This window comes from Accipiter gentilis, chromosome 12, assembly GCF_929443795.1.
Source record: "Accipiter gentilis chromosome 12, bAccGen1.1, whole genome shotgun sequence".
Lineage (NCBI taxonomy): Eukaryota > Metazoa > Chordata > Aves > Accipitriformes > Accipitridae > Astur > Astur gentilis.
The window spans coordinates 7,144,602-7,158,745 of record NC_064891.1 but is presented as its reverse complement, the minus strand read 5'-3'; the positions used below and the strand labels follow the sequence as shown (position 1 = coordinate 7,158,745).

The following is a 14,144-nucleotide window of genomic DNA, read 5'->3' as shown; positions in this document are numbered from 1 at the left end:
GAAGTGGTCAGAGATATGAAGATGCTATTACCAAGTACACCGGACTCAGAAGACTGACTTCAGTCAGTTCCTCCAGAGGCCCAGGAGGGGTAAGTTAAACACTCTGTGGACAGGGAAGATTTAGATAAGAAAGATGTGTACAATCTTTGGTTTTTAAACCCTTTTCTCTTCCTATGCTTTGTTCCTGCTGTCAAGATAAAACAGCATTTTGATTTAAGGAAATCATTCCAAAGCCTTCATGTAGCACAAGTAGCTATTTGGCAGTACTGAACTCAAGTTATGCCTGCAGGGTACTGGGTGCTGTCAACTGCAAGCACGATGGGATTTCTCCATAGAAAAGGAATACAGGAATGAACTTAGCAAGGCTAGAGAAGGGAACAGGTGTGCTACTGGCCCTGTAAATAGTGACATGTATGCATAAGGTTGCATTTAAGGCTAGAAATGTTAAAATAGTCCCATTAATTTAAGTTACTGGACTGTCATGTCCAACGTCAAAAACAGGAAGTGTTTCTAAATATGCTCCCAAGAGGAGTTCCAAGCTGCCAGAGAGTGGGCCACCCCCATCAACACACAGACCTCCCCAGACAAAAACTCCACTCACCCTAGAGACTATAAAGGCTTGCAGGTCGTCATGTTTTATGGTTTTAAGATATTGAAGTTAAATAGCTAGGCTAGCAGAATGTTCAGCTTCCATCCACAAAATGTTGTCACAGAATTAATCCATATGGTAACAATGTAATTTTAGTTTCCAGTCTGGGTATAATTAAGGGCAAAAAGGGTAGAACGGAGCTGATAAAGTGCTGGGTATGACAGACTTCTCTTCCTACTGTAGACCTCTACTGTACAGAAGATAGGATGAAAGCAGGATGAGTATTCTGTTATATCTGGGTGGTTTTTTGGACAGGTGTATTCTAGATGTAAAGACATTTACTGAAAGGTGAAGAATGTGATAAGGATAGGGTTTTCAACTGCAGGTTTTGTGCCCTGATGTTCCCGTATTAGTGTATCAGGAAGGCCATAAAAATGCACAGGCGGCTGACAGTGGATATGCAAACTCAAAGCTACCAGGAGATGCTGAGCTGTCACCTCCTCAGGTCTCCCAAACACAGGCGTGTTCCCCTCAGGCTCATTGGCAGCCCTGACAAATTCCTCCAAGGTTTTGTTCAATCCTCATCGTGTCATCCATCCTATACTGCTTAGCTGGTCTCCTCCATGAATCTCAGTTTTCTCACTCAGTCTCCATCTCTCTCTTATAATTTCCATATTACTCTCTGTCCAGTCTTACTCCCAAGTACATTTGCAGAGCACAGGCAGTAACCCTGAAAGAAAGGCTGCTATTCACCATGTGAATTGAAGCACCTGCTTAATTTGATTTAATCAGATTCTGAAATTTGACTTGTCAAATCTGAGTCAACTGATAAGAAGGGTCAACAAAAAAAATTAAAGTTATACACAAATTCTGCATATGTCTTCAAAATTATTGTGTCCATCAGGCTGGCAAGTATCAGGGGATGGAACCAACTGATGAACTTAACACTGATTAACTTTTGTGAATCTCCCCGAGCTACCACTAACACAATGAATAGCTCAGCATTTTAATAAAAGCTCAGAATTGACTTATGCCTCAGATGTTCCTATAATACATTACTAGGAAGCAGTAAGCTTGTAAGAGCTGTGAAATATGAGGAAAATGGGACCTAATATTGAAATGGATCACTTAAAATATTTCCTTTGCAGAAATGTGATTTTTTTATTTTTCCCTGATTTTTAAATGTGTAAATGTGATGTGATTTTTATAAGAGATTTGTGTCTAACATAGAAATGGAAAGCATGAAATGAAAGCACTTCATTTATTTTAAACTGTAAATTTTAACACAACTTTGTACAGGCATCTACCTTGTCTCAATTCATGCATATTTTGAATTCCAACTACTTCAGACACACACAGATTTATTCCCTGACATTTCTTATCATAATTTGTGAAGATGTATCTGAAAGTGCTTCAAGTCAGATATATTTCTAAGACACATGCCTTGCCAGTGCACACTTGTACAGTTAAGGTATGATGTACTTACTTGCAGGTCCCAAAGCATCCTGCACTAAATTCTGTCCTTTATCTGGAGGTAAATGAACATCAGTTATCTGGTTTACGGATTTGACGAATTCTTCTGGATATCTGCTGACTTTGTAATCTACTTGAACTACAGCTTAAGAATGGTATGAGATGACCAGCGTTTCTGCACAACTTCAAAGCTCCCTCAACTAGAACCGTGCAACTCTCAGGCTGAGGAGATGTCACCAGGCTGTGTGCACAGCTTTGCGGCTCCTTGAACCACAGACATTTGTTTCAGAGAGTTTACACACTCTGTTAGGCATATCTGGAGCGCACGTGAATTCTAATGCATATCAGCTATTTTTTGCACTAAAAGGAACTTCAACATTCAGAAGTCCGTGGCTTTTAACTATCATTTTACTCTACCAATACAAATTTGATTTGGTTGCCATTATATTAAAATTTGTAAATAGAAACAATTTTCTAGACCATATTTAAGAAAAAGAGGCCCTAGGAGATTGTCCTTGCAGTGAAAGCTGCTACTTATAAAAACCCTTAGTAGGAAAAGCTCTTTGTCTAATTAAAATTCAAACTGTCATTAAAAAAAAATTCTCCATTAGCTGGAGAACAGACATCAACATTTTAAGACTCCTAATTTCCAGAAGTTTAGATGTAGTTCCTAACCTATTTTAATCTGGAAACAAGTTAGAATCTGAAACGTAATGCCTCCAACAGTATCAAGACAGCATTCTGTCTTAACAGGGATTCTAGTTTTCTTGAACACACAGCATGTGAACAGAGGCAGGTGGACTAGTCAACAGTGGAAAGTGGATTTTCTCTTATGTAACTGGGTCACTGTCTAATGTCCTTTTGACATCCTAAAACATGAACTACATTCCTGTGACAGAGTTAAGAAGGGATAACAACCAACCTCCTTGACAGATGCCATAGATGAATCTCCATAGCTTTCCCTCCTGTCAAACAGTGATGACATTATTTTCCCCTTTACAGAACAAATGCTATTTATGTTAATCTCTTCTTTTTACATATTTATAAATAATTAAATTCTCAGAACTTCCAGAAATAAATGAGCTTTACTTGAGGAAGATGGAAAATTATAATGAGACTTCTCAAGGACTGTGAGCAGCAGCCAAATTTTACTACAAAAAAAAAGAGGGTAAAAATGATCTGATTTTATTTACATTTATACCCCAACTATCTTCTTAACATGGGGGGGCGGGGGGAAGGCACAGAGTAGACCTCCTCATTTCTTTCTCCTATTTCTGTCCTCTGTTGTTCCATTCATCCATCTATTATCCCTGTCTTTCCTCTGCTTCTAGTATTTCTCTCCCTCCACTCATTTCCCTTAAGGGATTTTTGTTCCCTTCTATTCTTGTCTCTTGTCTTGGTAGCTTTCTCATTTCCATTATTACCGCTTTGTTTCCTTCAGGTTTCAGCTGTTCTTTTGCCCTTTCTCTTTCCCCTTTCATTTTGACGCTACAGAAAGGCAGATGTTCCTCACAGACTTCTGAAACTACCTCTGAATATTCTGTTTTCAGGAAACGTACTTGTGAATGAAGTCTTTAACCTAAAGCTAAAGACAAAATTGGTTGGTTTCAGTCTCACATAAAAACAAAGATCACAAATATTGGCCTGAACACAGGAACAGTACTCCTTAAGGAAGGTCAGTCAGAACTACCTAACCTCTCTGGCTGCTTCAGAAGCACACTTCGAGGAACATTACTGAAGCAAAAGAGATGCAGTCTAAAAGCAGTTTCCTCTGTGTTTGTGTTTTAAAGACAAGACTTTTGCCAAAATCAGTCTCAGTTTTTAGGAAATGCTAATACAATCTTTTATACTGGCTTAACTTGGTGTATTCTGGCTGGCTAGAACTAATACGTTGGTGGTGTTAGAATTCTCATTGTCTTAGCAAAAACTTTAAAAGAATTAAAAATTATCTTCTTGTGCAATTAAAATATCTCTCTTCCAAGCAGTTTATTAGGTTGACTTGCATCTCTTGTAAGAAAACTAGCAAAAGAGCTCTCAGGATGGAAGACTTTTTTTTCATTAGCTTTCATTCCTCTCATGTCTGAGACTACCGATCACATTTTTTTAATAAAAAGCAGGCAGGTTTATTCCTATCTTCCCAAAAGCAATACTGCACACAGCCATGCCTGAAGCTCCACAGCCTCTTGCCTCCTTTATTTTGTAAGCCAATGTCCTGAAGATAGGCAGTGGCTTGTTACACCCTGATCTGTGATTTAGTTTGGATTTGGTGTTTGACAACCACCTGGCTGACCTCAAAACTTGATACACGGTTGCACCTGGTAATTATTCAGGGAAACTGGGAGAGAAAATTGAGTATCCTGGGAGGAGAGGGGCAATATAAATCTTTGTTCTGACAAGAGTGTAGCTAAATGGACAGTACTTAAATAAATCCATCTGTTATAGCCTGTGTAGCTTATATATCTTGTCATTGTGCTATTACTCCTAGGTACTGTAAAAAGAGTCTAGCAGGTTGCTCTTGCAGTTTGTTGCCTAACTGAGCACCTAAGTACGTATTACGCTTCATGAAAGCAGAGGCTGCCTTCCACCTCCTGCTAACAAAACCAGTAGTCTCAAAATGGAAGAATACTTTTACAAGTTTTTCACTATTACAGACCATAACATGGACACTTCAAACAAACTGATATGTGCCATTAAAAAAAAAAAAAATTGTGATCTGTATTTGTATTCTGCATACAAACTCTCATACATGGTGTTTCTCCACCAATGGGGCCAACGGATTACTGTTGAGTGGTCAACATGTAACCAAGTTACTGATTTTTATTTTATTAATTTATGTCTGTGGAATAACTGCAGCCTGCTTACAATGACCTCCAGGGGCCACTGCTCTAAAATAGAAAGATCTTCTTGGATACAGTGCATTTGCACAAGTATACCAGTTGTGTTTCTCGAGGTTAAAAACTGGGGAATTGACTGGGGAAAGGGGCCATTCATTGTGAAACTGAAGCATTACATTAGTAACTGAAAAGTAAAAACCTTAATTGTTCTTATAAAGACCGAAGTGAAGTACTGGTGGTGCACATGTCATCTCAAGTATTCAAAGTGCTCTACTGCAAGGAGTACTCAAGCCAACTTGCTTCTCGAAGCCAAAAGTTGAATATTGTTTAAACTGTACTCAGACACAACTTTAAAAACTATGAATGCAAGCAACAAAAACGGTAATTTGGGAAAGAACTGAGAGGAAATCACCATCCTCTAGGAAGAAACAACTGCCGTGCGAATGTCTTCAGAGGAATACACACTAGGAACTTGAGCGGCAGCAGAGATATTTCTATACCGTAAAGATAATGCAGATCCATGTATACATAATAAGTCTTTTCAATAACAGAAATATTTTGATTGGAGTTAGAATATACCTGCTTGGGCTTCCGTTTTATACCATTAGTATACAAACCAGCTAATACCATACCAACCTTCATAAATACAGAATAGACCAGACGTTTAATCATAAGACATTACTGCAGTCTCTGACACAAACGCTTATTTGTTGAGCATGATTTATGGAATGATATACAAGCTATAGGAAGAACAAATTCATCCTTGATTTAATTCTAAGGATTTTCAGCTTTTATGCAATGCATTACCAAAAAGAATACTATAAGCTGAATGAGGGAAGCTGGTGTATTGATTGTATGAGCGTAAACACATAAAGTCATTATTAGTTGTGAGCCAAGGTGAAACCGATTTCAGTCTTTGCCACTCGCTCCACTTGGAGCAACAAGATCTGCTGCAGAGGCTACTTAGAGTTTGCCTTGACTTTAAAGACAGTAGAATCAGGCCCTGATACGTGAAGAAGTGAGGGTGGTGGTGGGGAGGTTCCTCTGTATTTTCACAAGCAATCTCTCTGGGCAATTATGGATGGGTGCTGATAGATTCTACAGGAAAATTACTTCAGTCTTCCCGAAAATAATTATAACTACTCTTACCTATGCAGCAAGCTGTAGCAGAATCTCAAACTGTTTACAAACTTGCCTGCAACTGAAGCATAGTCTCATCTAAAAAGGAGTGCTGTGCTCATTCTGCACCAGCTTTTCTGAACAGCTTTTAGCCAATGCCCTTAAGTTTTTATTTTTGGAAGCCAAAACAGAATTAGCTACAACTAGACTTTGAGCAGAACAATGAGATTAATAGTCCTACTTTGTGAATGGAGACAGGAAACATAACTAAACCCTGGTGTCTTGCCTTTTCCACCCACACGAAAAAAAAGAGACTTTCAACTACATTGTTACAGTTTTACCTAATTCTGATAAAATTTGATAGTTATTCCTCATGCCTGACCCTGGCAGCTTCTAATTTGAACCATTCTCCAAAGGTTCTCCATTGCTTTAAAGGAGTTAGCTAAGTATTTATCCTCATTTCCCAATTAGAAAAACTGAGGGACCGCAACGGCTTCTTGCCATGGAAACTTCTAGTTAAAAGTGAAAGATACGTGTGATCTGCAAAGAAACTACTGATTTACCTAAGGCCACAGGAAATGCTGATGTCAAACCCCTGAGTCGAATTCAGGAACTGCCACCTCCTTACCCTGGTTGCAAACCACAGCTCCTTGCGCTCCGGATCGGCAACTCAGATCCCCCCCATCACACTTGGCAGAGCTGGCTGGGTCTTTAGCCGCTCAAGGGGGGCACTCCTTACCCATCTCCAGATCTACGTTTCAGCCAGATTTCTGTGAAAACCATTTTACGGTGGCTGTTTAACACCAGGAGAGCTGTAGTTTGTGCAAGAGCAAGAGGTGGATAAGGCAACAGAAATTCACCGAGCACTTCGTAAAGAATAACCAAATGCTATGCTTCCTAGATTCACATGGCGTTTGTTGGAAGCTCCATGCAAGTGGCGATCGGCGTGAAACTACTTAATTCACAATCCTAAAATAAAAAAAGGCAGCGGTAATATGGCTGCATTTGTAGGGATGAGTAATGCTCTTTCTAAGAGCCGGAGAGATACGAGGATCCTTGTGCCTTCCACAAACAATGAACGGCGATGATAAAATAACCTCCCGAACGCATTCCCCCAACTGTCTCCATTACGCAAACAGTAACTGGGAAAGCGTCCTGGGGGGCGCCTTACATAACTCCTTGCCCAGAACCCCCCTTCGCACTCGGGGAATCTACCTTTCCTCTAAACCCACCGGAATGCACGCCCAGGACCACAAGTGCCGGGCGGGGAGCACCACGAGGCTGACCGACCAGCCAGCCGCCAGGCTGGGGCAGAGCGGGCAGGCGGGGCCGGCCGGCGGCAGCGCAGGAGCCGCGGAAACTTTGCGCCGCAGGGGCCGGGGCGGGGGCGGAGGTGTCTCGGCGGAGCCCCACTGCCGCCCCGACCCTCCTCCCGGGCGAAGGCACGGAGAGGAGGAAGGCGGCCGATGAGGAAGTTGTGCCAGTCGCCTCTCCCCGCCCGCCGGCGACGAGCGGGCGGCGGCCTCCGGGGGCAGAGGGGCGGCGGCAGGGGGCTGCACAGCGCGGAGCTGGGGCGACTTACCCATCGTGCCGCCGCGGCCTCCTCCTCCTCCTCCTTCCCCTGCTGCTGCTGCTGCTGCCGCCTCTCCGCTGGCGCGGAGGGAGGCGCGGGAGGCGTGTGCGGGGAGCGGGGCGGGCGCGGCGGCGGCGCGGAGCCTGCGTGCGGCGCGACTATGAGTCAGGGTAGCACATCCGGGCAAGGCCGCTTGGGAGACACCCCGCCCGCTCGGCGGCACCCTGCCGCCGCCCGCTGCCACCGCCGAGGAAGGAAGGGCGGGCAGCCAGGGAGGGAGGGAGGAGGCGGTGCGCAGCCGAGCCGAGCCGGCGGCAGCGCCCCCGGCCGCGAAGGAAAGAAGGAAGGAATCAAGGAGTTGAGGGGCGGGGGCCGCGGCTCCCCGCCCCTCGCCGCGGCCCCGGGCCTCCTTTGTTAGAGGGGCTGGGGCTGGGGCTGCCCGCCGGGCCGGGGGGTGGCATGGCGGTGAGGAGAGAGCGAGGGGCGCCGCTCCGACTGTTAGGTGCGGTGACACCCCCGCACCCGCCCGCGCTGCGGGCGCCTGAGGCCGTTCCTCAGGTTTCCCGCCGCCCCACACCTGTCCGGGTCCTCCGGGGAGGAGGGGCTGAGGTGTTACCTACGGGCCGGCGGCGGCAGCGGGGATAGGGGGAGGGGGCGGATTTTCCTGCGACGCTGGCCGTCCCTAAACGTTTTGTAGAAGGCAGGTCGCCTCGGCTGCGGCTTGCGGTCTGGGCTGTTGGCCGGCGAGGGGGAGCGGGGCTGGAAGGCGGGGTAGGCGGTGGGCGCCCAGAGGGCCAAGCCCGGGTCCGCGTTTGCTGGGCGGGCGGGCGCCTCGTCGAAGTTCCTGCAAAGGCCCAGGCCCCGCCGAGGCTCCTTCCCTCAGCCCCCCGCCGCGGGGTCGGGGCGCAAGCTGGATGTAGCCGGACGGGGGGGAGTGCTTTAAAAATGGGGAGCGTGGCGTTTAAATTCGTACTTAAGAACGTGGACTCGAGGAGCGGCGTTTTGCAGGAAGGAGGGAGCGTGAAGCTGGCTGGAAAAAGCGGCTTTTAGGTGGGCTCTGTGAGGAAAAGAATCCGTGGAGGAAACCGCCCGGTGAAGTCCAATTGCTGTACGTTTTGCTGAGCCAACGTTACGAGTTTTACACCCCAAACTGAAAGGCTTCTGCACAAGGTAGTTATGCGTGGAAGGCATTTTTAACAAGAAAATGAATCTTTGTGTTCAGTCGTCCCCCTTCCTTTCTGCCCTGGGACGCTCAGCCTCTATAATGCAGGGAACAATGAGGAACTGTTTGCTCTTACAGTCCTCTCATTATAGCACTTTCACTGGGAAACATTGGGGGGGAGGGGGGTGAAATTAATTGAGTAGCTGTTGTAGCATTTTCACTTTTTCCAAATCTTTCCATATTTATGCATTCACAGGGTTACCTGAATAAATCCTAAAGCATGGTTAAATAGAGTAGGACCAAAGAGTATGATAGAAGGTCTTGCTTGTCCCATAGAAATGGGTACCCCAGGGACAATTCAGATGAGCGATGTGAAAAGAAGTTGCGGATGAGTCAGCCCCCACGGAGACTCCACAAGTGACACCAGTAGTCCCTTTGACCAGCAGTCAGCAGCTACCAGGGGTTTCCTTTCTGGAAGAGGTCCTGGGAGCTTTCGTGCCTGTAAAAGGGCAGTGTGATATGATAAGCAAAGAATAATTAATCGGTTCTTCTGCGGAGTACAGACTTGAATGTGTTGGGGTTTGTCCATTTACTTTGGTGTAGCCTTATGATTCACCAGTTCTTTCCTTAGCACATCAGCAGAATTTCGCAGTTGACTTCAGCAGGGTTAACCACTGTCCCAGTATGCAGAACTTGACACTGAAGATACGTAATTTTATGATCAGCTGATACTGAAAATTGGTATGTTTTTACAATGACTAGACAACTAAAACATTTTTGTTACTGTTTTCTTTGTACTGCGACTGCAGAAAACTCAAACCAGAACATGTTGGTTTTTTAACTGCAGCGTTTGTCTAATTCAGTACCTAATAAAATACAGGGATTCTTAAATGAGTGTAAGTGGTGAAAAGCTGTATTTTTCTGATTTCGTCTATTTTCACATCTTGCCTGAAATTCATCTTTGACCCGTGTTTTTGCTTCCTTATTTCTTTTGCTCAGCAGTAAATTTTGCTTTGGCTTTGTAACTGTTCCCCACATTTCTTCTACCTGTCTGGGGGAAAAAGGCAGTGAAATTCCGTTCTTACTGATCTGTCTCCAAGGGATGATGGAAGAGATATTTCACATATTAGTCCACATTATTTCCCACTTGGATACTTGGTATCAATCAGAGCAAGCTGTAAAATGTATGGGTTTCACAAGTTTACTTGCATGTCCTGTTTGAAATGCACACATGTATCTTTGCAAGACCCAGAAAGGTAAGACTGTTACCTGCTACAAGAGAGGGTTTTGAGGAGAGTGACTTCTAAAGAGTTGTGCTTTCAAAAAAAAAAAAAAAAAAAAAAAAAAAAAAAAAAAGCCAGAAAGAGGCCTGGCACTACAGAACATCTTTGATTATAATTGTTTTTAGTGAATCCAAAAGAACCGTACAAAACTAGGGAGACTTTTTGATCTTTTGACTGAATGCTTATAAATTCTAGGAGAGAAAGCGAAAACTCCGAAGGAGCTGAGGACTTGATTTTTGTCTGTCTGTCAATTAGGTAAAAGTTTACCACAGAACAAAGGGGCTGTTGTAAAGAAGAAATCCAAATAAAGCCCTGCCATTCTTGCAGTTGAATGCAAGATTCTGTATGTATGGCTACTTGTGGTATAGTGCAAAAGGGAGAGAAGTCTTCACAGGAGGAATCTCCATCTCCAAGAGACTATGTGGAAGAGCTTTGGTCCATCAGGCTTTAGATACCGTATCTGTAGAAGACAATACATGACATCAGTGCACTAAGGTTTTTTTAAAAGTGATTAGCACCTGTGAAGTGTGGTGCAGTGATGCCTGTGAGAGTACCTCATTAAAAACAAGGAAATGATGATGTTTTTGATGTATTCATCATGGAAAAAAAAATAATTAAAAACCAAGTTTTTTAGGAAAACTGGGAACTAGAAGCAAAGTATTAAGTTACCACTGAGGTTTGCAATAGAAATTGGGAGGAAACCTGTACAAGCACATTCTGTGGATTTCAGGGGATGTTTAATTTCAGCAGCAGGGAAGAGCATGAAAGATTCTTTCATAAAAATATCCTTTAGAACAGCTTATGAGATCACAGTTTGTTTCTGCACTTGTAATGCAGCTGTGAAAATTGAGCTGTAGACTACAGAAATTATGAAGTTATTAACAAGTGCTGTCTCTGCACTCCCAAACAGTGACTATGTCTGATGTCCTGCAAGAAAATGGAAAACTGGGTCAAAGTGACCTTCCAGTGCTTACTACTTCATGAATTTTCTTTTTCATATCTTGCATCAGTTTCAAATTCTCAGCACATCTTCTCACCCCTGACATAGCAACTCCTTGAAAATCTTGCATACATTATATCATTTAATTTGGTACAAAGATGCATGTAAGGAATGTTATTTTTAATTGCCTCTGTGCTAATGTTAGAAACCTACATGAGCAACAGGAGGATGTTGGGGTGCTCGAATACATAGGGAAATATGATATGGTACTATAAATTAGTGGAATTTGGATCATCTGATGGAAATAGGCTGTCACAACTTGTTCCATAAGTAAGGAAGGGCAAAGAAAACAAAACTGTGAGTAGTGCTTTACCCCTTGTTTCCTATTAGATACACAGGCAGTCCTCCGAGTCCTGGCATCTTGAGAAGCTTGAGTTCTGGTAAAACTAGAGGTGGAAATGTTACAGGGCTATCTGTGAACTTGCACATGGAAAACAGGACAAGCTACTTCTTGAGATCTTCCTGTGATATGTGAATGGGAAGACAACACAGTGTGTGCAAGGAAAGAGTGTTGCCAGGGATGACTTGATGCCCTTCTGAGAGTAAGCTGCCTCACATTTTCCATGGGATAAGAGCAGTTATTAATACAGAAGTGAACACCTGACTTTGTTCTGTGATAACTCATTCATGTTCCCATATCTGGTGTGTAAGTATTCATGATAAAGCCTTTCTGGTAAGTGCTGGAAGTTCAAGTTAGAAAAATCCAACTTTGACATAAGGTACAACTTTCTAGCTGTGAGTGCAATTTAAATACCAGAACGGCTGACCTGGGAAAATGAAATCTGAGAAACTCATGGGGTTTTTGTATCTCTCATTCCCAAACTTTCAAAAAGCAAAGCTTTAATCTGGCTGAAGGAAAAATCTGTGTGTGTTACACGTAAGCATGTATGCATTGCATGTCATCCTATGAGATTGCAGTAACCCTTTCTGGCCTGAAAATTTGGGACTCTTTGAATGACCAGTATCTCCCACTTTCTTCCTGGGTATTGAGGAGAGTGAAAATGGCATATGATGATGCTTGGTACATTCATAACACATAAAGACAGTAGCTATTGGCTAGTCTTACATTTTAGAGCTGAAGGAGGTTTCCTGCATAGTCAGGAAGCAATTTCTTCCTTCTTCCCCTAAAATGTTACTGGGAAGTTGTATTATTTTTTTGTTTGCTTCCTAGGTTTTTGTATTTATTATGGCTTTTCTACAGCCCTTAAGAAAAGATAGAGCAACTGGAGGGGAAAATTGCTCCAAGATTATTTTGCATGTATAAAATCTACTTGAAAGACCCAGTCACGAGATCTAGGCTTCAGAAAGACTTTGCTTCCAGGTGAGATGGGTAGGGGCCTTACCTATATTTACCTTTCCTTTCACTATGGGATATGGTTTGCCAGCTGGACTCTCTCTCTGTAAATCTCACCTAACCAGCATCTAGTCATACAGCTGTCTTGGGTATAAGAACTTGGTGGTTCCCATTCCTCAGTGGTGATGTACATGTCCAATTTGACTAAATCCCATTAGGGTTCATGTGAGTAAAGTTAGGCTAATCTATGGAACATTTAGGTTAAATTTATTGGCCTGTGATACACAGGTGACCTAATGGCCCCTGCTGGCATTATGCTTAAGGAAGTGATTCAAGACAGCTGAGGGGGCTGGGAGAAAGAAGTAGAAAAGGATGAACTAGCTTGTCTGGTTTATAGCCCTTAAGGGCAAGTGAGAACTCAACTTTTCTCAGTTAATTTAAATACCATAAAATTAAAGAGGCTAAAGTGTTCACCAAAAAGGGGTTTTGTCTGCAGACACCTCCAGCTGTTCTGTAAGTATTTTCTTCCTGATATTGACTGGCTATCATCACCTAATTTTAGTCATTTTCCTGCTTAAGTTAGAGGAATGTGAAATAAATTGGAAAAAACCTTTTTGTAGATTCATGCCATTATTTCTGAGTAAGTGCTAATACACAGTCATGTTCTTAGGTAAAGGTTTATTTTGGAGTTGTTAGATTTACCAAGCAATTACACAGTGCTCTTTATTTTTACTTGTATACTTTTAGTATATCTTGATTTGTGTAAATCACATGTTTTGGGACTTAACCCAGTGAAGTGCATGTATCTGTGGCAGATTTTGCTACAGTGTTTTTTATTGAAGTGTTATGAAGCATTTTATATTTAAATGTTATAATTTATTACGGCATAAATAATGCTACTTCTCTAGTGGGACAATTATGTCCTATTTGTTTCTCTCTTTGCATCAATTTCTCTACTTTGGTGCAAATAAAACTAAGCCCTGTAAGTAACTTTTAATTTGTAAAAAGAGCTTCTGACTTGATAATACTAATGGAGATAATTTGAATTCTACCTAAACAATAATAATTCCAAGAGCAAAGCTGTAGCTAAGTAAAGCCACTGTGTTCAACTGTTAGTGATGCATAAATCAAAAGATTATAATACAAAGAAAAGAACGTTTTAGGGTTACATGTAGAGTTACAAAAAAGACCTGGTTTGAAATACCACCTTTTATACTTTCTAGGCAGTATAGGCAAGTTACTTTGGTCTGTGATGGTATGTCCATAAGAATAGCCTTTCCACAACTGATGGGTAAGAATCAATGTATTGTTCATGGTATGTATTCTGGCAGAATCAAACAGGAAAAAAAAAAGTCCCAAGAAAAACCCTACTATGCTTTAGCATGTGGTATATCCCTCAATGCTAGGTTCAATACTGCAGTGTTTTAATAACATCAGTAAGCTCATAGAATTTAAATAGGACTTTCAGGAGGTGTGTACACCAGCCTTTCTTATTTAAATCTTTCTGCCCTTTTTCAACCTTGCAATCTAGTGAGTTTGGGCTTCCTCAGTACTCTTTTAACTCTTTTTATTTCGACTCCATTTGCTTCATCCCTGTCAGGAAATAATTTCGCCACACTTGACAACTGAACTAATGCTGAGTGAAGTTAACAAATGAATAATGTATTAGCCAGATGACTGTCTTCAGACAAATTTGCAACTCTGAGGCACTGTTTTGCCTCACTATTGCCCACAACATGCTAGTGTTACATTAATCGGGAGAAGGGAATATCCATTTGCCTGGAATGTGTCATTTTAAAGCCTGTCTTTAGTTCAAG

At 42.5% G+C, this 14,144-nt stretch overlaps 1 protein-coding gene across 3 annotated transcripts in view; it reads right to left on the bottom strand.

Annotated features, from left to right (window-relative positions):
* RAP1GDS1 (Rap1 GTPase-GDP dissociation stimulator 1) overlaps window positions 1-8,218 on the bottom strand; it is a 103,514-nt gene extending 95,296 nt beyond the window's left edge. The window contains exon 1 of one of the 3 annotated variants that reach the window (XM_049815336.1): window positions 7,598-8,218. In XM_049815336.1, coding sequence (XP_049671293.1) covers window positions 7,598-7,601 — 4 coding nt within the window. In that variant the 5' untranslated portion in view covers window positions 7,602-8,218. The remainder of the gene's footprint in view (window positions 1-7,597) is intronic. The other 2 variants (XM_049815337.1, XM_049815339.1) reach the window with 2 other exon arrangements.
* Between the last annotated feature and the right edge of the window lie 5,926 nt (window positions 8,219-14,144).